Source organism: Pantherophis guttatus, chromosome 14 (genome assembly GCF_059756535.1).
Source record: "Pantherophis guttatus breed Tessera chromosome 14, ASM5975653v1, whole genome shotgun sequence".
NCBI lineage: Eukaryota > Metazoa > Chordata > Lepidosauria > Squamata > Colubridae > Pantherophis > Pantherophis guttatus.
In genome coordinates this window covers 21,991,704-22,011,874 of record NC_142076.1, presented here as the reverse complement: position 1 = coordinate 22,011,874, position 20,171 = coordinate 21,991,704, and the positions used below count along the sequence as shown (strand labels likewise).

At 51.2% G+C, this 20,171-nt stretch overlaps 2 protein-coding genes across 4 annotated transcripts; one reads left to right on the top strand and one right to left on the bottom strand.

The window, feature by feature from the left end:
• Positions 1-306: 306 nt before the first annotated feature.
• Positions 307-11,979, top strand: TOP3A (DNA topoisomerase III alpha). Of its 2 annotated transcripts, XM_034441509.3 has the most exons (19): positions 307-1,195; positions 1,896-1,955; positions 2,215-2,288; positions 2,455-2,530; positions 2,726-2,834; positions 3,028-3,171; positions 3,513-3,683; positions 4,625-4,725; positions 4,813-4,887; positions 5,266-5,348; positions 6,017-6,224; positions 6,635-6,820; positions 7,001-7,130; positions 7,768-7,881; positions 7,976-8,141; positions 8,617-8,760; positions 8,946-9,068; positions 9,730-10,424; positions 11,173-11,979. In XM_034441509.3, the coding sequence occupies exons 1-19, from the start codon at positions 1,007-1,009 to the stop codon at positions 11,343-11,345; spliced, it is 3,021 nt and encodes a 1,006-aa protein (XP_034297400.2). In that variant the 5' UTR covers positions 307-1,006; the 3' UTR covers positions 11,346-11,979. The 2 variants fall into 2 exon arrangements, with proteins under 2 accessions (XP_034297400.2, XP_087734620.1); XM_087878494.1 differs by lacking the exons at positions 307-1,195; positions 1,896-1,955; positions 2,215-2,288; positions 2,455-2,530; positions 2,726-2,834 and having other exon boundaries at positions 2,841-3,143.
• A 77-nt stretch (positions 11,980-12,056) lies between these two features.
• On the bottom strand, positions 12,057-19,929 carry MIEF2 (mitochondrial elongation factor 2). Of its 2 annotated transcripts, none has more exons than XM_034441510.3 (4): positions 19,782-19,929; positions 15,587-15,853; positions 14,117-14,288; positions 12,057-13,598 (listed from the first exon to the last, which is right to left on the bottom strand). In XM_034441510.3, exons 2-4 carry the CDS (start codon positions 15,731-15,733, stop codon positions 12,541-12,543), a joined length of 1,377 nt encoding a protein of 458 aa, XP_034297401.2. In that variant the 5' UTR covers positions 15,734-15,853; positions 19,782-19,929; the 3' UTR covers positions 12,057-12,540. The 2 variants fall into 2 exon arrangements, with proteins under 2 accessions (XP_034297401.2, XP_034297402.2); XM_034441511.3 differs by lacking the exon at positions 19,782-19,929 and adding an exon at positions 16,759-18,081.
• Between the last annotated feature and the right edge of the window lie 242 nt (positions 19,930-20,171).

Genomic DNA, 20,171 nt, shown 5'->3' with positions numbered 1-20,171 from the left:
GCGTTGAAGCGGCCCGGCCGAAAGGCACGCTGGGTGTTGTAGTTCTGACTTTCATATGATTATTACCATGAGGATGGTGAGATGATTTTTAGATAAAACTTCTCCCTCCTGTTTTCCCCAGAACATCAACCCTGAGAGGTGGGCTCCAGGGCTGAGCGGCAGCGACCCTTTATTTACTGCCAGCGGCTGCTTCCCCCTTTCGCAAAGGGAGTCCCCGAAGTTGCGCAATCGCCGTCCTTTCACGGCAGGGCCGTAAAGCGAGCGAAACCCCGCCCCCTTCGCCTCTCCGCCAATCCGCTTTGCCGAGGGCGCTTACGACGGCGCTGGGCGCGAAATACGGCCGGGCGCTGAAGCGGGAAAGGGAAAGGGAGTTCGGGGAGGGGGAGCAGGTCGAGCAGGCCCCCCCAGGTGGGGGAGAGCAAGTGGGGGGAGGGGGGTTGCTGGGGGAGGGTCTCACAGGCTTGAGGGGGGCAGCTCTGCCTTGCAGGCCAAGGGGGCGCAGAGGAGGGGGCTTGGGGCATCAGATCTTGGGGGGATGAAAAGTGGGGAGGGGGAGATCCACATAGCAGACAGGGGGGTGGGCAGAAGGGCCTGAGGTCAACCTGGCCCTGGTGAGTGCCTGATGGGGATCTGGGGAGGGTCTCTCCCATTGTGGGCCAAGTAGGAGAGAAGCTGCTACCCCACCAGCCCTGGGGGAGAGACCGACGCCCCAGCCCCCTGTGACCCCCCCCAAATAGCCTGGGGTTGCCTGAGGGAAGGTGCACCCCTCCCCCCCCAGCTACTGCCCTTGGGTTCAGAGCTTCCGCTTCAGAGAACATTTGGGGTCTCCCCATCCGCCTCTGTGACCTGTGGAAACTTGGGGGACCAGCCCAAGAAGGGATCCACTCTCTTTCGGACCGGACCAGAGTTCTCCTCCCTTGCCGACAGACTTTCATTGCCTGGAAAAGGAGCTGCCGAGGGGCCACGATGGGCCAGCCGGCTGAATCTCGGCCGGCTGGGTTTTAGGATGTTTGGCCAGGCCAGAGGATTGGCTTGGGGAACCGTGAGGTTCTTCTCCTGTTCCTCCAACCTTTGCTTTAGGCCGACGGCGAAGACCATGGCGCTTCGCAACCTGCAGAAGGTTCTCTGTGTGGCAGAGAAAAACGATGCAGCCCGTGGGATTGCAGACATCCTTTCGAACAGCAGGATGAGGAGGGTAGGAGAGCAGGGAAGCTGACCCTGATTGCGAGATTTCCCCTGGTCAATGGGAAGATACAGCGTGTTTGGGATGACTTGAGCCGATTCATTTCAAGCTGAAATCAATATCCAACTTGCTCATCTGAATTCCAATTTATAAAATGAGCCGAAGATCATTCTGGCAGAGGCATGGGAAATTCAAACACCATTTCTACCATAAGTTCTCAGAGAACAGCTGTTAAAGTACAGAGAATCTGTCATGATCCCAGGCATTTATTTCTGTCCATGTTGATGGGCTGGAAAACTCTTTTATCTCTAGTCCATTGGTTCCTAAATTGGGGGTAATGACCGCCAAGAGACTAATCTGGGCCTATTGTAAGAGTAATGGAGCGATTTATAATTGCTTTTTTGTGATCTGAATATTCAACCCGGGATTGAAAAACAACACCCTGGGATTTGGGGGTGGGGGTGGGGGAATAATGCCTTTATTTGAGACTGCAGAAAGAAGTAAAAGGTTCAAGCAGAATTTGGTCTAGTCAAATTCTACGAAGAGCCAATAGTAGCAAAGTTACATCCTATATATATCATGGCTTACTGCTTGATAGTCATAACCATCCTGAGAGATTTCTCAGGCTATTTATCTGAGTATCGTATTGGTTATTTGTTTATTTGGATAAACTGCTTTTTTGTGGATTAGAATTGTTTGCTTTTCTTTCCAGAGGGAAGGAATGTCCAAGTTCAACAAGATCTATGAATTCCAGTATCATTTGTTTAACCAGGTGTGTGTCAAACAGTCCATCACAATTCTCTCTGTGCCTCTTACTATTACATCCGTAACTGTGGATATAACAGTGATGTTATCAATGACTTTTACTTTATTGCTAGTTATATAACTAAAAAATCTAATGATACAAGTATTCTTAATAATGAGTCTAAATGGATTTTAAAAAAAGTTTAGACTGTCTAGACACGAATCCATCTTTGCAAAGCAACACTTAGCATGGCCAAGAATAATTTATCTTTCTTTGTTTTATGCAGAATGTAACTTTGATTATGACATCTGTGTCCGGACATTTGCTGGCTCATGATTTTAAGGCACCATTTCGGAAATGGTACGTAGCAACAGATCAGGAAGGACTATTAACTTTCTGCAATTATATAATCAGATTTTGAACAAGATAATTATCATTGCAGGCATAGATGTCTGTAGAATCTAGCTAGTATTGCTTTAAATGTTCCCTGTTTCCTGTATGCCTTTCTCTGATGCTCTTCCAACAGGCATAGCTGTAACCCTCTGGTCCTTTTTGATGCTGAAATTGAGAAATTCTGCCCTGAAAACTACATGGACATTAAGGTTTGTGCTGCCTGCAGCCGCCTCTTTTAATAAGAGGCCAGGGATCCTTCCTCCTTTTCCGTGGCTGCAATCTCTGACTGATGAAGAAGAATGTGCCTTGTGTCCAGCCACGGACATAATATAAAATATCGTTGGCCTATCTCCGTTCTTTCTCCTCCGTTGTTTCATGTTGCTATATCCTATTACCAATTCCAGCGCACCCTTGAGCGAGAGGTTCAGCCGTGCCAGGCCCTGGTGATCTGGACCGATTGTGATCGCGAAGGGGAGAACATCGGCTTTGAAATCATTCACGTGTGCAAAGCAGGTGTGTGTGGAGAAAGGGTGAAGGGCTGAACTTTCAACATGCGCACATCCTCAGGGACAGAAATTTTGGCCAGGAATTTTTATCGGTTGAGTGAAATTAAGAAAATCTTCCGAATCACGACGAGTTTCTTTCTCCACAATGTTTTTGCTTTGCTTCCCGTGACTCCATGTGCCTTGAACCTTTCTTTGGGCAGTGAAGCCAAACCTCCAGGTGTTCCGAGCCCGCTTCTCGGAGATCACACCCCGGGCTATCAGATCCGCTTGCGAGAACCTCACCCAGCCAGATCTGAACGTCAGCGATGCTGTGGAGGTGAGGCAAGAGCTGGATCTCAGAATAGGTAAGAGAGAAAGCACAGCAGTCAGACCGTAGACCCAAATGGTGGCTTGAGATACGGAGGAGAACGATGTAACCAAACATGGTTGGTTGTCAGAGCTAACTAAATAGCTTAATCTTTGTGGGATAGTGTTCCTAAAAACAAACACTTCATTTTGATTTACTTTCTGATGGCTGGTGGTTAAAGTGACTTCTTATTTTTCCTTGGAACCGTGACGTCACCAGCTTTTCAGAAGAGCTGCTGTCAACTCTGCTGGGCCTGTCCAGTAACTCCTCCCCTCTTCCAATAGGGGAGTTGTGGTTTCCTTTTCATGTTGGGCCTGGATTTTCTGCTTCCTTGACCAGGTGCTGCCTTTACCCGGTTCCAGACCCTGAGGCTTCAGAAGATCTTCCCGGAGGTCTTAGCGGAACAGCTCATCAGCTACGGGAGTTGCCAGTTCCCCACCCTGGGCTTCGTGGTGGAAAGATTCAAAGCCATCCAGGCCTTCGTCCAAGAAACGTTCTACAGAATTAAAGGTTCGGGTTCAGAAAGTGAAGCCCAAGCAGGGAAACACCTGGACTGAGAAACCTATAGTGGGAATTTGCTTTTCAAATCCCATTCCTTGTTCTTTGCGTTCTTCCCGCCATATCGCGGGGTCCCCAGTTTTGCGTTTCCCACACCACTTTGGTCTGGTCTGCTACGGCTTGCGTGTCTTCATGCAGGCAGTCCATCCATCACTTTTTCGGCCATCCTTGGAGCTGCCCTCTGGGCTGAGTGCTGGTGCCCGTCTCGCGATGGATTCCATGCCAGCTCTGCCCACACATCCGTACCACTGCAGTCTCGCTTCTCTCGTTTTATATGGAATTAGGACGACTTTGGCTTTTGTCGTCAAATTGCATTGTCTACTTAAAGTGCAGAGTGTCAGGGTTCCAAGTAATAGACCCATAGCAAGCAAAACTTCTAGGCAGGCGAATCCCTCAAAGAATAGCTTTATTGGATACATTATTTTGGCACAGATTGGCGAAAACCGACTGAAGGTTCCCACAGTTTTCACCTAATTAAAAGTAAAAGTTTTTTCCTCAACCCTAAACAATCAGTCACATGGTCCAATCAAGGCTCTGTCTGGTGGCCTCACTCCCCCTTCCTTGGGCCAGGTGTGAGAATGTCCTTTGTTTTCGAGAAAGTATTTTATTTTGGCTACAAAGTTCCAACTATATCAAATCCCCCCCCCCCCCATCCTTCAGCTCCAGTGGCAACACTGAAGCTCCAAGATGGCTTCGGCCAGGTCATCTTCAGGGTTGACACAAAGACTGCCTTGGTTCACCTGCCATTTCCGTCTTGCCATTTTGGACTCCAGCAGCTGTTGAGAAGAACCTCCTTCCCTCCCACGCAGGCATCTTTCTGCAGCTGCAAGCAGAACATTGCCACAGGTTGCCTTGGGTGAGACCGAGCCTTGATCTGTCTTCTCCCCCCGCAGTGACTCACGACCACGAAGAGGGTACTGTGGACTTCAGCTGGAAGAGGCACCGCCTCTTCAACCACACGGCGTGCCTTGTCCTCTACCAGATGTGCATGGAGGTAGGGAAGCCGTCCGTCCTGTCTTCTTCCTTTTTCACTTGGTAAGGAGCTTTGAAGAACCTTGTCTTCTGCACGCCTTTGTCTTAGGCTCCTCGGGCCACCGTCGTGGAGGTTGGAAGCAAACCCAAGAGCAAATGGAGACCTCTTCCGCTGGACACTGTGGTAGGCTTGGGGGGGGGGGGGGGAACCTACGTTCATTTAAAGTCAGAATAAGAAGAGCTCTCAGCTCAGCTTCTGATCCAAATCCCCTTTATAGATCTTCTTTTGGAAGCCTCAAGTTGGACGTTCAGAGGAGACAGAGAAGGGACTAAATCTGAGGAATGTTTTGGTCTTCTCTGGTGGGAAGTCCACCCCAAGTTAATCTTTTAACTGTGGAAATGTGTCCTTGAGGGGAGTCCATGAGTATTCCTGGGTTGAGAAAAGTCACCAGAGGCGTGCTCGTGTTCCTGCTTCCAGGAATCCTATTGATTTTATATGGGCAGAGAGGCAGATTTTTGCCATACGGTGATCAAGCATATTTTCCCTCTTCTTCTGCCATAGGAACTTGAGAAATTGGCTTCCCGTAAGCTGAAAATAAATGCCAAGGAAACCATGAAGATTGCCGAGAAGCTGTATACCCAAGGGTAGTAAGAGCAGCTATGTTTCTGTGGGTAACTCCCTGTAGGATGAACCTAATAGGATAATGCTCTTTCAGTTCTGTGGGGTTTTTTTTCCCACCAGGAAGACTTATTTTAATATTTCTTCTCTCCCATTTGTCCCCCGTCTCTAGAGATGGTGGAAGCTAGAAACACAACTAAGCAATGGGTTGTATAAAGCCAGATAGGAGCAGGAGGCTGGAAATGCATCTCCTAAGAGCAGAGGTTAAAGGAGCCCCGTGTTACTCTGAGGAAGGGGAGGGGGGGCATTAGGGCAGCTCTCTTCAAATACCCCACAAGGGTATTGCAATCTCCTAGTTGGAATGCCCTGTAACAGAGTAAATAATTAAAGTCCCGTTTCCCATCATCCCAGAGGGCAGAAGAGGCTATTGTCTTAAGAACAGAAAAAGATTCCTTTTGAAAATAAGAGAGGAAGAATACTTTGGCAAGTTGAAATGATATGAGAGATTGTTTCTAGCAAATGAGCAAGAGCCATAATGGGTTCTCTCTCTCTCTCTCTCTCTCTCTCTCTCTCTCTCTCTCTCTCTCTCTCTCTCTCACACACACACACACACACACAGGGTCTTGTGTGGACCATTCATAAAAAAGCACTTCCTAAAAAGTAACTTTTTTTCCTCCTTTCCTGGTTTTTAAAGGTACATAAGTTACCCCCGAACAGAGACCAACATTTTTCCCAAAGACTTAAATCTCTCCCAGCTGGTGCAGCTTCAGACCCAAGACCCCCATTGGGGAGCCTTTGCACAAAGGATCCTGGACCAAGGGGGGCCAACCCCACGGCGGGGGACAAAGTCCGATCAGGCTCACCCTCCCATTCATCCCACCAAACACGCCGGGAATCTGCAGGTGAGTCCCCGAGACTGACTGGCGAGCCTCAGGTGCAGCTTTGCTTCCGAAGAGAGAACGGTTTGTAACCGGTGCGTTTGGTTAACCCTGAAGAATCCGAAAAGTAAATGAAGCAGAAAGCGGTGCCTTACAAAATGCCCTTTTATTAGAGGACAGAAATACATTTTCTTCTGGTTCAAAGTAGGAATATTTATTCCTAGAACCTCCAGGGGGGTTTTTCAGTCAAACTCCAGGTCTCATTTGAAAGGGGGAAAATGTCTAGGGAGCGTGTGCCGAATTCCTTGCTGCTTGTGGGGAAGAGCAGGGTTATCTTAACACCTGTACGAATCTGTTTCTCCCCCGTCTTTCTCCTGCTGCAAAAAAATCTCTTCATTTTCCACACGTTGACCCTTTCCTTTGCGTCCTACAAGGGCAACGACCAACGCCTATATGAGTTCATTGTCCGCCATTTCCTGGCCTGCTGTTCCGAAGATGCTAAGGGGCAGGAAACCACGGTGGAGATTGAGATTTCCAATGAGCGCTTCGTGGCTCACGGGTTGATGGTCCTGGCCAGAAATTACCTGGAAGTTTATCCTTACGAAAGGTGGAGTGACAAGGTGGGAGCACTCGATATTAAGCTGATGAGGGTCAACTTAATAAGCAGACTCCGTTCCAGTCGAGGTCTACTGTATACCTTTCTCGTTTCTCCTGCCCTTTCTTAGTTCTCTCATGTAACCCCGTTTCCTCCTTGCCTTATCTTTCTTGAACCCCCTCCCACCCCCACCTTGACTCTCTAGGTTATCCCCCTCTACGAGGAGGGCTCCTGCTTCCAGCCCACCACGGTGGAGATGGTGGAAGGGGAGACCAGCCCCCCCCAGCTGCTCACCGAAGCGGACCTCATTTCCCTCATGGAGAAACACGGCATCGGTCAGTTCTGCCCTGGCTGCAGATCGGAGACGTTCTCTCACTCATCTTCAGAGTTTTATTTTATTTTTTATTTACATATCAAACTTGTAGGTTGCCCATCTTGCTATACCCCAATAGCTTCTTTGCCAGAAGCTTTTTATTCCCTGTTGCAGAGAGTTTCTCTGATGCAAAGCCTTCCCTGAGAGGCAAGCTCTGGTGGCAGAACAGATCAATCCGTTACGGAGAAAAAGGGGCCAAGGATTGTGGGCATCCTGGCCAACAGCAGGGGGCAGGGATGTTGAGGCTGGGCTCGATTGGGTCACTGTTGGCATCAGGATGGACGCAACTGAACCTCCTTGGTTTATGACGTAAATATTGCCAGGGGTGCCCAGAGCTCACCACTACGGCTTGTAAGTGTGGACTACAGTTCCCAGCATGCAGTCGGGGAACCGTTGAGAGCTGCATCTCTGGAAGGCCAAAGGTTGGGCTTAGGGTCAGTTGATGGAAAGTGCTCTCAAGCTTGCCAGCTTTGAGTTGCGTGGAATTCTGGGAGTTGAAGTCCTCCCATCTTAAACGTTACTGGGTGGAGAAGATCTGCTCTTAAGGAATGTGAGCAGCAGAGGAACCTGGGCCGTTGATGCCAACGCTTGGCTTTCAGGAACGGATGCCACCCACGCGGAACACATCGAGACCATCAAGTCCCGCATGTACGTGGGGCTCACCCCAGACCAGCGCTTCCTTCCAGGACACCTGGGAATGGGGCTGGTGGAAGGTAAGAACTGACCCCGTCTGAAACCTTGGCTCTCCCATTGAGCCTTTCCTCCACCCACTCCTCTTTCCACCTGCCCCCCCATCCCTCCCCCCAGGCTACGACTCCATGGGCTACGAGATGTCCAAACCGGATCTTCGAGCTGAACTCGAAAATGACTTGAAGCTGATTTGCGAGGGGAAGAAGGACAAGTCCGTCGTGCTCCGAGAGCAGATCCAGAAATACAAGCAAGTCTTTGTGGCTGCCGTGGCCAAAGCCAAAAAGTGAGGGCTGAAAAATCCCCACCCCGGTCAAGGAGAATTTGGGGGTGGGGGGGAGTTGGTAGCCCCTGCCTGGAGCAGCTCAGTTGGCAGTGGGTGGAGAGGAGAGGAACTTCTAGCGAGTCGGTGGTGCTAGCTCAGTGTGGGACGGTGTTTAGGTCCTTCCTTGATCAAGATCAATGGTGTAAGCAAAGAACTAGGTAATTTATGTATTTATTTAGCTGCCCAAAAGAAACTGGGCGGGGAGCAAAATAAATACACAGGTATTAAGAGTTTAAAGCAACAGTTACAGAGAGGCAACCCAACCCAACAACACATGGAAAGCCACAAGCTGGATTTCTGGATTTCCTCAGAAATCTCTCCTGAAATATTAATGTATTCACATTTTCTGCACAAATACTTAGGATCCGTGAATCCTTGCTGGACGTAGCTGATGGCAGGAAGAAATATGCCCGCTTCATAATTTTTTTTTTTCCAGGTTGGATGAAGCCTTGGCTCAATATTTTGGGGAGATGACCCAGGTGGCTCAGGAGGAGGACATTTACCCAGCGATGCCCGATCCGGTTAGGAAATGCCCCCAGTGCAACTCCGACATGATCCTGAAGACCAAGAAGAACGGAGGGTACGTTGACATGCTGCAAGAAGCACGAGCTCTCCCGGCTTAAACAAGATGTTTTATAGCAACTTTACCCACACAAAAAAAGCACTAATTGGGAAAATATCAAGCCAACCAGGCCCATTTTGGCAGTTGATCAGTAACTGCCGTCTCTTCTCCTTCCTCTGACGTTTCCTCTTTTGTTTCTCTAGCTTTTATCTCAGCTGCTTGGGCTACCCTGCTTGTAAATCCTCAGTCTGGTTCCCCGACTCCGTGCTGGAAGTCAGCAAGGATGATTCTGTCTGTGACGTCTGCAAGCCTCCTCCAGTGCATCGGTGAGTCTCGGTGCAGGGGAGGCCTTGAGCTCTGTTTCTCGGATGTCCCGAGTTGCTGAGTTTTGCACCCTTTGGAATTTCAGGGCGTGTTTGCATTCCGGCTGAGTATTCGCTCTGTCCCTGCCCTCCAATTCAGGAAACCTGTGGGGGGAGATTTATCCTGCCTAAGGCACAAGACCTGCCCTCAGCACTCCCAGTTGGAGGGAAGCCTCCTTTTCAGAGCCGTGGTGGCCCAGTGGTTAGAATGCAAGATTGCAGGCTGACTCTGCCCACTGCCAGGAGTCCGATCCTGACCGGCTCAAGGTTGACTCAGCCTTCCATCCTTCCGAGGTTGGTAAAATGAGGACCCAGATTGTTGGGGGAAAAGAGGCTGACTCTGTAAACCACTTAGAGAGGGCTGTGAAGCGGTCTATAAGTAAGTGTTGTTGCTATTGCTATTCATTGCCTGGGAATATGCAGCTGTTTGAACAGACCTCATTTCTACTAAAGCATTGCCTCACTTTCCTTTCTCACATCTTAATAACCCTGGGCAGATCTTGAGATTGAAATCCATTGGCAGAGGGAGGGTCATTTGGGCTCAGGGGCCGAGCAGAAGCTTCCATGCCGTGGGGCTGCAGTGCCAGAAGTCCAGGGCTAATTGCTCCCCTTCACTCCCCCGCAGGCTGAAATTGAAGTTCAAGCGAGGCAGCCTCCCGGCCATGATGCCCCTGGAATTTGTGGGTTGCGTCGGTGGCTGCGATGAAAATCTCAGGCAGATCCTAGACCTGAAGTACCTGCAAGGACCAGCCAGGGCTCCAACTCAGCCGAGGAATCTCCCCAAGGAAGCCCCCGGCTCCCTTAACGGCACAATCCACAGCCGTGGCCAGTGCATGCTTGCTCCCATGCCCCCTCCTACACCAGCACACAGGACTCCTCCAACGTTCGCCAATGCGGCCGGGAACGATGCCGTGATGTGCAACTGTGGCGAGGAGGCCCTGCTTCTCACCGCCCGCAAAGAAGGGCCCAACCAAGGCAGGCAGTTCTACAAATGCAACACTGGCAGCTGCCGATTCTTCCTGTGGTCCGACCAGCAGGAGCCCGACAACAGGCCGAATGGGACATCGGGGTTCCTGGCACCGCCCCCGGGCTCTTCCCTGCCAGGGCCCAGGAGCTCAGCAGGGCCCAGGAGGGCGGGCTCTGATCCTGGAGCCAGCGCTGGCCGAGGAGGAGGCCCACTCTGCAGATGCGACCAGCCCGTGGTGACCAGGACAGTCCAGAAAGAAGGACCTAACAAGGGGCGCCAGTTCCACACCTGCTCCAAGCCGAGGGAGCAGCAGTGCGGCTTTTTCGAGTGGGCAGATGACAGCTTGTTGCCAGGTGAGTGAGGAGTGGGCATCTTTGGATTGGCATGAGCAGGATTGGTGGAATGTGCAACCTAAGGAGTGGAGAGGGGGGGGGGTTGGCAGGAGCAGCATGGCTTTCTGGGAGAGGGCAGCAGAGAAGGGGGCCAAGACAAGAGGTTAGAACAGGGGTATCCAACCTTGGCATGGCTGGCTCGGGAATTCTAGGAATTGAAGTCTTCAAGTCTTAAAATTACCAAGGTTGGACACACACACACACACGCACACAGCCTTAAGAGAGACCCTAACCCTGCCAATTGTAGCTGGCTGGGGGATTCTGGGAGTTGAAGTCCACAAGTCTTAAAAGTTGCCAAAGGTGGAGACCTCTGGGTTAGAAAGTTATAGCTTTAATCTGGCAAGATTCCATCTGTTGGGTGTCAGCAAATAGTTACACTCGAGTGGATCTCACCGTGTCGTCTTTGGATTTGGACCCGACAGCGAGGTTTGCATGATGCTCCTTTAAATCAACTTTCCTTAAGAGCTTCCCTTTTAGCTTGGGATCTTGCCCAGTTCCAAAGGCCAGGAACGTACTGCCAGCAAGAGCTTGGAGGAGAGAGGTGAGGGGATGTAGCTCTTTCCAGCTGTGGCTTCAATTTCATCACATCCAAAGATGTTAAGAAAACAACTTTTAAACTTCTGGCCATCAGAGGATACCCAAATGGGGAGAATCCATTCTCAGGTGACTTAAAACTCCCCTAATTGTCTCCTCTCTTCTCCCGTTGCAGCTGCCTCCACCTTTCCTTCTTCTGTGGGCGAGTGGGCCAAACGAGGGCCTGGGGCCAAAGCAAAAAGATCAGACAGCGACTCTTCTTTGACGGCGCCTACGAAGAGACCAAGGACGTGCAGCGTTTGCCACCAGCCTGGCCACACCAAAACCACGTGTCCGCAAAATCGCTGAAGCGGTGTGGTCCATGGACGAGTCCAGGCCAGGGAGACTCAAGAAGGCCCGTTTGCAAACGAGAGTCTTGCAAGTGGACTTCTGAAAGATCGGGCTCCTTTCTTGCAGACTTCAGTTTTCCACCTCCTCTTAAGTTTTAAAATATAGGTGGGACCATAGAAGAACTTGAGGCTGGGGTTTCTCAACCGTGGTCACTTGAAGAGGGGTGGGCTTCAACTCCTGAAATTCTGGGAATTGAAGTCCACCCTTCAAATGGCCACGGTTGAGAAACTGCTTTAGACTCTCACACTCTGCTGATGTTTGATTTTAAAAAGCTTCTCTTCAGGAATTTAAATGAGGGCGTTTCTCAAAACACCTGGAACTCACTGTAGGATTGATGCTTTCTTAGAGAATGTAATTTCAGAGCTGAACAAACTTTTCCTCCATAGGAATCCTATTCCACCCTCCCTGAAACTGGAATAACCAGCCTTCCATAATTTATTCAAAAGGAAAATATGTGTGTACAAAACCCAGAGAGTTTAATATTTGTAACTTCCTGCCCTGCTCGATGCTCTATTCTTATGCTAAGGGCAGCTACTGCCTTCTCTCAACTGATGTGGATATTTTTTTAAATTAAAATATATATTTGGCTGAAGCTCCGTGTGTTGGGTGTGCCGGTATTCAACCCCCTACGTAAGCAGTATTGAAAACATCACAAGTTTACATCAGAAGTTGGTTCCTGGGTGCTCAGAAGCGACCTGAGCTCGTTTGCTTGCTTGCTTTATTGATTTATTTATTCGTAAAAATCAGAAGAATCATCTCCTCGCTGCCAAGCAGAGAGACCTCCACAGCCACCACTCGGATCCCCGGAGAGGGCATTGCGTTCAGAGGTGCACAGCCACAAGATTTCGGAACTCAAGCAATGGGGAAATCTGAGAGGAGGGAAGGGGGATCAGCTACCCTCTGCCCCCTCAGCCCTCCAATCCTGCCCTACGGAGAAATGGCACGCTCCCCAGAGGAGGAGGACATCCGCTCTGAATGGCAAAAGAATCCGGTAAGAGAGCGAGTACAAAGGGCTTACAATCAAGGGCCATTTTACTTCAAGAGCTAATACTTTCATTTCATTAGGTGCAAAAGAATTGCAATTGGGGGGATGGGGGGGTGAAAGGATCCCTTTCAAGTCTTCTCCATCCGAAAAGCCAGGACTCTGACCACTTTACAAACCCAACCCATCCGCAAGATTGGGCGCGGCTAAAGCCTCGTACAAGGTGCAGCCGATCTCGTCAATCTCCTCCGGGAGTAGATGGCTCAAGAGGTCAATCCCGTCGTCGAAAAAGCAAGGGAGGGAACCTTTGGCCAGGTACTGGACCAGCTCCTCCAAGACCTGCTGGAGCCTGACGGCCAGCATGGCCTCTGACCAGTCCGGCTCCGTTTGGCTCAGGTGGAGGATAATGTGTGTCAAGTCACTGCCGGTTATTTTGCTCCAGAAAGGGTGTTTTTCGAAAGTGGCCTTCAAGATGAGGAGGCAACACTGCCGGATGCCTCCGTCTCCGGCATCCAGCTCTTTCAGCTTGGAAACCTCCGCCGCGTAAAAACTCTGCTGCCAGAGGTTCTCCACAGGTTCTCCAGAGAACGTGGCGAGGAAAATCTTGCCTTCCGTTTCCACTATCGGGCAGAGGGTTATGTCCAGGAGGACCTGTTCGTGTCTGACTTCCAGCTTGAGCTCCCTGGGAGCCATGGAAGGCCGGATGATGCATTCCAGCAGGCTGCCAATGACTGGCCAGTTGACGGAGGCCACCAAAGTCTTCAGGAGGGCGTCGTTGATGGAATTGGACGATAAGTACCCACCTACAATGAACTTGTCCCAAGGGCTACTCCCCCGTGTGAAATACTCCAGACTACTCCGTTTGATCATCCCGTACCACGAGTTATCCACGAGCGTCTCTTCCCCACGGATGAAGTGCCAAAGATGGTCTTCTAGGACCAAGGGAAGGTTGAAGACCACCTCTAGTTGGTGTTGGCCAACAAGGTCGTCACAAAGGTAGCCGCTCAGGGAAATATTCCCGAAGGGCAGGTCCAAAGATTTGTTTTTCAGGAAGGTCTGCAGCTCCACCCGGATGTCTTCGGCCAGCTGCTTCCCAACAGCCTTTTCCGTCTCGGAGACGTAGATGTGATCCCTGTAGAACGAGAGAAGCTTCTCCTGAAGGGTGAGGCAGAGCAGGGACTTGGACTGCCCCAAGGAGACCCCCGAGGACAGGATAAGATCTTTAGAGTCTGCAAGGAAGACAGAGAAAAGGATGTCAGTCACAGGAAGCCAACGTCCGGCTCATTGACCGAAAAGATGTTGCACTTCAGGGGTCTCCAAACTTGGCCACTTTAAGACTTGTGGACTTCAACTCCCAGAGTTCCTCAGCCAGCAAAGTCTTAAAGTGGCCAAGGTTGGAGACCCCTGTTCTAGTTCGTCTGAGAGCAGTTCAAGAATGGAACCAAGGCCCCGAAGAGCTGCTGGGTTCTCCTTCCTTCGTTGTGTTCAAGCCAAAGCCGGACAATCATTAACCAGGGAGGCTTTCGTTTGGATTTTGGCACTTCTTAGGGACTTGGGACGGATGGGTTGGAATCAGGGGCCCCATCCAACTCCGGGGTTAGATATTTGGGGTTCAATGGTACAAGGCCACCTTGGGAAAAATACCCCCTCCACCACCACCACCGGAGGATTGGAGCAGGGCTCCTCAGGGAGTGCCCCCACCCTGGAAAGATCAGCCGCCTCCCCCCACCTACCCACCCAACCTGACCTTGCGCAGGTGCAGCTATGACGGGGGACAGCAGGGGCTCCTCCAGATCTTGTCGTCGCGCTTTGGGCACCCCCTTGATCAGGCTTAGCTCTTGCCAGCTCTCCTCCAGGGACTTCTGCTTGGCTTTTATGTCGTCGTCATCGCCCGGCGGGCTGGTGGCTCGGTCAATGAACTGTAGAAGGAGAGACCCTTCCCCAATTAGCAAGAGCCGCTCTTCTCTTGTGGCAATCCCACCCGTGGCTGAACGCGCATTTTTCGCCTGCAGCCAGACGGTTTAGAGGTTTCATCGGGGAAACATCTGAACACATCTGGGCCTATCAGGTTACTTCCTGGCTGCTCTCACCCCAACAAGCACGCACACACACCCCAATGTCAAAATAACTTCTGAAGGGCAAACGTCTTGAGAAGGGACTGAACCAACCACAAATCTCGCCCAGCTACCTATTTCATGTCTAAATTTCTTGTCTGCCTCTTTAGGGCCCCCCCAAAGTTCATTTTGCAGCATGCAAGTTGGTTGGTAAACCCTTTCAAAGTACAGTCCCTGACTTACAACAGTTCATTTATTGACCGTTCAGAGTTACACCACCACTAAAAAAAGGGGGGGAAGTTATGACGGTTTTTCACGACTGCTGCAGCCTCCCCACGGTCCCCTGATCAAAATGTAGACAAGCAATGGGGAAAACATGGCTTAACCACGGGGTTTACTAACCTAACATTGTGGTTCACTTAACAGCTGTGGCAAGAAAGGTCATAAAATGGGGCAAAACTCACTTAACAGACGTCTCACTTAGCAACAGAAATTCAGGGCTCAATTGTGGCTGTTAAGCCAAGGACTGCCTGTACTTTTTACGATCCTAAAGAGGCCAGAACTGGGACGTTTAAAAGACTGCCTGGAAAGGCCATAACCTGCGTCATGAAATTAAAGAGAGACGTAGATGGCTCCGGGGTGGGGAGTTCGGGCTCTGTTAATCCCCCTGCTTTCAAGATACGAGACTCTGGCCTGTTTTGCTGGCAGCTGAACGAAGGTTTTCTTTATCCCTGGTCTTCCAACATAATGCACGCACAGCAGGCACATGCGTGCCCACCCTCACTCCCACACATTTAATGCTCCACTGAGCCACGACAGAAGGAGACGCATTAAAAGAAAAATGGCATTTGTGGGTCTTTACAAATTAAAAATCCGTAAGTAATCCATGGTGAGTTTCAGCCAAAAAAGAGGCCAGCGGAAATATTTAGGACACAAATAGAAATTTTCCCCAACCCGTCCGGAGCGAGGCTGGGAGGCCGAGGGCTTCCGTGGGCCTGGCCGGTTGAGCAAAGACCCAACGGCTTCTGCTACACATTCGCAACTCACAACAGCCATGAACAAAAGGCAGGTAACAACAAACAGGACCCGCTCCCTAAAGGCGCGTTTGTCATCACACAAAATACGCGGGTCTCCCGTGGCAGAGAAGGGCCGGTTGGTCTCACCCTCTTGACCGCAAGCGTTGCCAGGGCCAACACAGCTGCACCGCTGACTCCCAGCACCACCCGGGCGTTGGCCAGCACCAGGTCCACCAAGCTGCCCAGGCTGCTCTCGTCCTGCCTCTTGCCCTGCTTGCCGGCATAGGTGGCCATCGTTCGTCTTCAGAAGTCAGTGCCAATTTGGCTAGTGCCAGGGAAGAGCCTTTATGGGCGCAACCAAGAGAAGGCAGGAAGTTTAGATGAGGACCAGAGCATTCTTGGAAGCCTTCAGACCTGGAAGAGAAGCAGAGAAGAGAATTAGCTACAGAATTATCTACCTGGCTTTTTTTTTTTTTTTAAATTTGATTTATATGCCGCCCTTCTCCGAAGACTCAGGGCGGCTTACAATGTGCTCAGCAATAGCCTTCATCCTTTTGTATATTTTATACAAAGTCAGCTTATTGCCCCCACAAACAGGGTCCTCATTTCACCTACCTTAGAAAGGATGGAAGGCTGAGTCAACCTTGAGCCTGGGGAGATTCGAACCCTGCAGTAATTGCAGGCAGCTGGTCTTAATAAGCTTAATAACAGGGTGCCTTAAACCCCTGTACTACCAAGGCTCTCAGGGCTTCTCAACCTTGGCAGCTTTAAGATGGGTGGACTTCAACTCCCAGAATTCCCCAGCTGGCATGCTGGGAATTGAAGTCCACCCGTCTTAGAGCTACCAAGCTGATCTCTCTCTCTCTCTCTCTCTCTCTCTCTCTCTCTTACGGTATCTTTATATCCATTCACCTATCCACCTACCTATCCATCTATTCATCTACCTACCTACTCACCTACCTATCCTCTATCTATCATCATTGTGTTTCTCAACCTCAGGAGCTTTGAGATGGATAGACTTCAATTCCCAGAATTCTCCAGCCAGTTTAGGGGTTTGTTTTTTTTTTTGTCCTGGCCAACATCAGTTACATGCTGAAGGATTGCTGGACGCTGCCCCAAGGTCACCAGGGACTACAATGTAATAAATATCAATGTGTGATGATTTCAGAGTGAGCCAAAAACATCAGTATTTTGGCAGGAGCTTCTCTCCTGGGGGTCTCTGGTCAGAGCTGGATTGTAAAGCAATCTTTTGCAACCCTTAACATGGGTGGATTTCAACTCCCAGAATCCCCCCAGCCAGCCTGCTGTAAAATACCCACCCAGGGAAGAGTCAGTCAAGAGTCTCTCCGCCAGCTGCCAACTCGGTGGGGCCAGAGCGCTGCCTTCCTCCCCCGCCACAATCCAAGTGGCATTTGTGAGTCAGAACACTCCATAAGACGGTCGCCATGGGGACCCAGAACCATGCAAAAACCCAGATCCTGCCAGCCATAGAAACCCGCCATGCTCTCTTCGGTCCTGGTGGTTTCCCTCGTCCAGATCCGGAAAGAAAGCGCTTTGCGACAGATGCCACCCCTGAAGCCAGCAGGGGCTGCCAACCAGATGCCCCCCGAAACGTCCTTCCCTGGAGCTGAATGGATTCTCCCACCCCGTCCCCAGCACCTCCAAGGACGGACAGCTGAATTCCTCAATTCCGGAGCAGGCGGGGTCAGGTTTCTGGAGGCTATTTTTGAAGCAGGGTAACAATATCCCGGTGCTCCGGCAGCCTTCCCATTGCCAGCCAGTTCCCCAGGCTGAAATCAAGGCAGGGATGGGCCAGACCCCACGGGCCCTCGTGCAGAGGGCTCCTAAGCATGTGCAGAATGCACCACCCAGTAACTCTGATGCCCTCATCAAGCTGCATGCAGCCAACAAACTCGGCTCATTTTGTGCCTGCGATGCTTTCAACAGTTGATTTCTTACAGGGGAGCCTAACCTAGCCCCCCGACCCATTTCTTCTGGGATCAAAGGAATTCTTACTTGGACCAAATCTGCAATTTTAGGATAGCTGCTATCCCAGGTTTCACACCCCTGCCATTTCAATTCTCCCCCTTTTATTGTTGTTTTAATTCCATTTATGACCTGGCTTGGGTACGCTTGAAAAAGAAATTTTTGGGGAGAAGGGATCTGAAAAAATGGCCTTTTCTGGGCTAAATCCTAGAAGCTGGCACCTCTTGGGTGAGGCCAGTAATCCAGGGATGGGTCTGACCTCTTTCCATATCTCAATATGCGCCATCAATAATGCCCCAGCTAGCAAAGCAACAGAGTCTGTAGGCTCTATATCTCTCAAAGTTTAATCCCCTAACCCAGCCTTTCCATCATACCAAACTGGTCCCCACCTCTCTTGACAGTCCCAGAGCTTTGTGCCTACAAGACTGTTGCAAAATTATGGCTTTGTGCGGAAAGCAGAAAGCAAAATCTCAGAATTTGCAGGATCACCCAGGAAATTAGATTCGTGGTACAAAATGGGTAGGTGGTGATTATCAGAGATCCTAAAACGGAATGCAAAATAAATGGGGGCGATCCAGCCCGGAATTTAGTGATATTGCTTATTAGCAAGCCAGGAGACAGACTTTTCCCCCTCCCACGTCCCTTTTTCTCAAAAGCTACAATAGGAGGTGTCACGCTAGGGACCTTAGGAGAGGCTGCCAGGCAGCAAATTCCATTCCACTCAGGCCTCTGTGGCTACTGGAAAAATGTGTTTATTTAGAAAATGCTCATGGCTGCCAGGGTGAAATAATTCTGGCTGGCTAACAACCAACACACAAGGAAAACACAGCACAATATGACCCCCCTAAACTGAATAAAAGGTGAAAAATAACAATACAATAATCAAGACGTTGCATAACTAACCATAAGGGAAAAGCACCTCAATTGGGCTTCTCTAAACATCCTGGCTCTGATACCTGGGGAAAAACCAGGTCTTGGGACCTATAGTTTTGGGGAGGGGGGAGGAAGGCTGTTCCATAGGGCAGGTGCCGAGGCAGAGAAGGAGAGTTTGCAGAGCAAACAAGGCACGCCAACCCTGCAGAGATGGCACCGGTCTTCATTAAGAGGACACCCAAGGGGAAGGCTTTGAAAGCAACCCCCTGCTTTCAAAGCCTTCAAAAGACCCTGGCACCTGAAACCCCCTCCTCTCCTCTCCACCAAAGGGCCTTTTCCCATGCCCCCAGCGGCCTCGTCTCCTCGTGGGCCAAGCCCTCCTTTAGCCCGAAAGGCTCCTTGCAGGAGGACTCCTACCTGGGGGCTACGGGGCCAGGACCGCGCAGACTGATTGCCCACCACGCAGATGTGCGCAGCTTCCCAGCGGGGGTGGGGGAGGGCTGTTTAAACAAATAGAGGCAGATCTTGAGATGAAAAATCACGCAGACTTTCAGCCCCTTCCTCATTCCAATAAGGGGGCTGCTTTTGCCCCCAGCCGAGAAGAGCCCTGCCCCTCCAAGACCCCTGCCCTTCCCCTCCTTTTCCAAGAGTCCTGCCCTTCGAAGACCCCTCCCCTTCCAAGACCCCTGCCCTTCCTCTCCTTTTCCAAGAGTCCTGCCCTTCCCCTCCTTTTCCAAGAGTCCTGCCCTTCCCCTCCTTTTCCAAGACCCCTGCCCTTCCCCTCCTTTTCCAAGAGTCCTGCCCTTCGAAGACCCCTCCCCTTCCAAGACCCCTGCCCTTCCCCTCCTTTTCCAAGAGTCCTGCCCTTCGAAGACCCCTCCCCTTCCAAGACCCCTGCCCTTCCCCTCCCTTTCCAAGACCCCTGCCCTTCCCCTCCTTTTCCAAGAGTCCTGCCCTTCGAAGACCCCTCCCCTTCCAAGACCCCTGCCCTTCCCCTCCCTTTCCAAGACCCCTGCCCTTCCCCTCCTTTTCCAAGAGTCCTGCCCTTCGAAGACCCCTCCCCTTCCAAGACCCCTGCCCTTCCCCTCCCTTTCCAAGACCCCTGCCCTTCCCCTCCTTTTCCAAGAGTCCTGCCCTTCGAAGACCCCTCCCCTTCCAAGACCCCTGCCCTTCCCCTCCTTTTCCAAGAGTCCTGCCCTTCCCCTCCCTTTCCAAGACCCCTGCCCTTCCCCTCCTTTTCCAAGAGTCCTGCCCTTCGAAGACCCCTCCCCTTCCAAGACCCCTGCCCTTCCCCTCCTTTTCCAGGAGTCCTGCCCTTCGAAGAGCCCTTCTCCTTCCCCCTGCCCTTCCATGACCGCCTCCCCTTCCAAGACCCCTGCCCTTTCCCTCCCCTTCCAAGACCCCCTCCTTTCCAAGAGCCCTACCCCCTCCCCCTCCTCCTTGACCCCTTCCCCCACCGGGACCCCTTCCCCCCCCAACGCACCTTCCGAAGCGCCGCTGGCCGACCCTCAACCGCCCGCAGCGAAGCGCGCAGGGCCGCGGCCCGAGACAGAAGGCCAGCGAAAGCTCCGCCCCTCCGCCCGCGCAACCAATGGCAGCGCTCCTCCCGCTCCCAACGTTCGGTTCCGAACGCCGAGTATCTCCTGCAGCTTCCGCTTCCCCGGAACTGCGCCGCCTTAAAGGGACCGCGCGCTCATTCTTCGGGCAGGTGCGCAGGTAGACGATGCTGAGCGAGGAGGCTCCTCTCCCCCCGAGTCCGGCCAGAGAAGCGTACCAGAAAATCTTCTTTGTTTAATCCTTTTTTTTTTTAAAGCATGCATTTAATTATTGAAAAGTCCTACAGGTAGTCCTCGACTTACAACAGCTCGTTTAG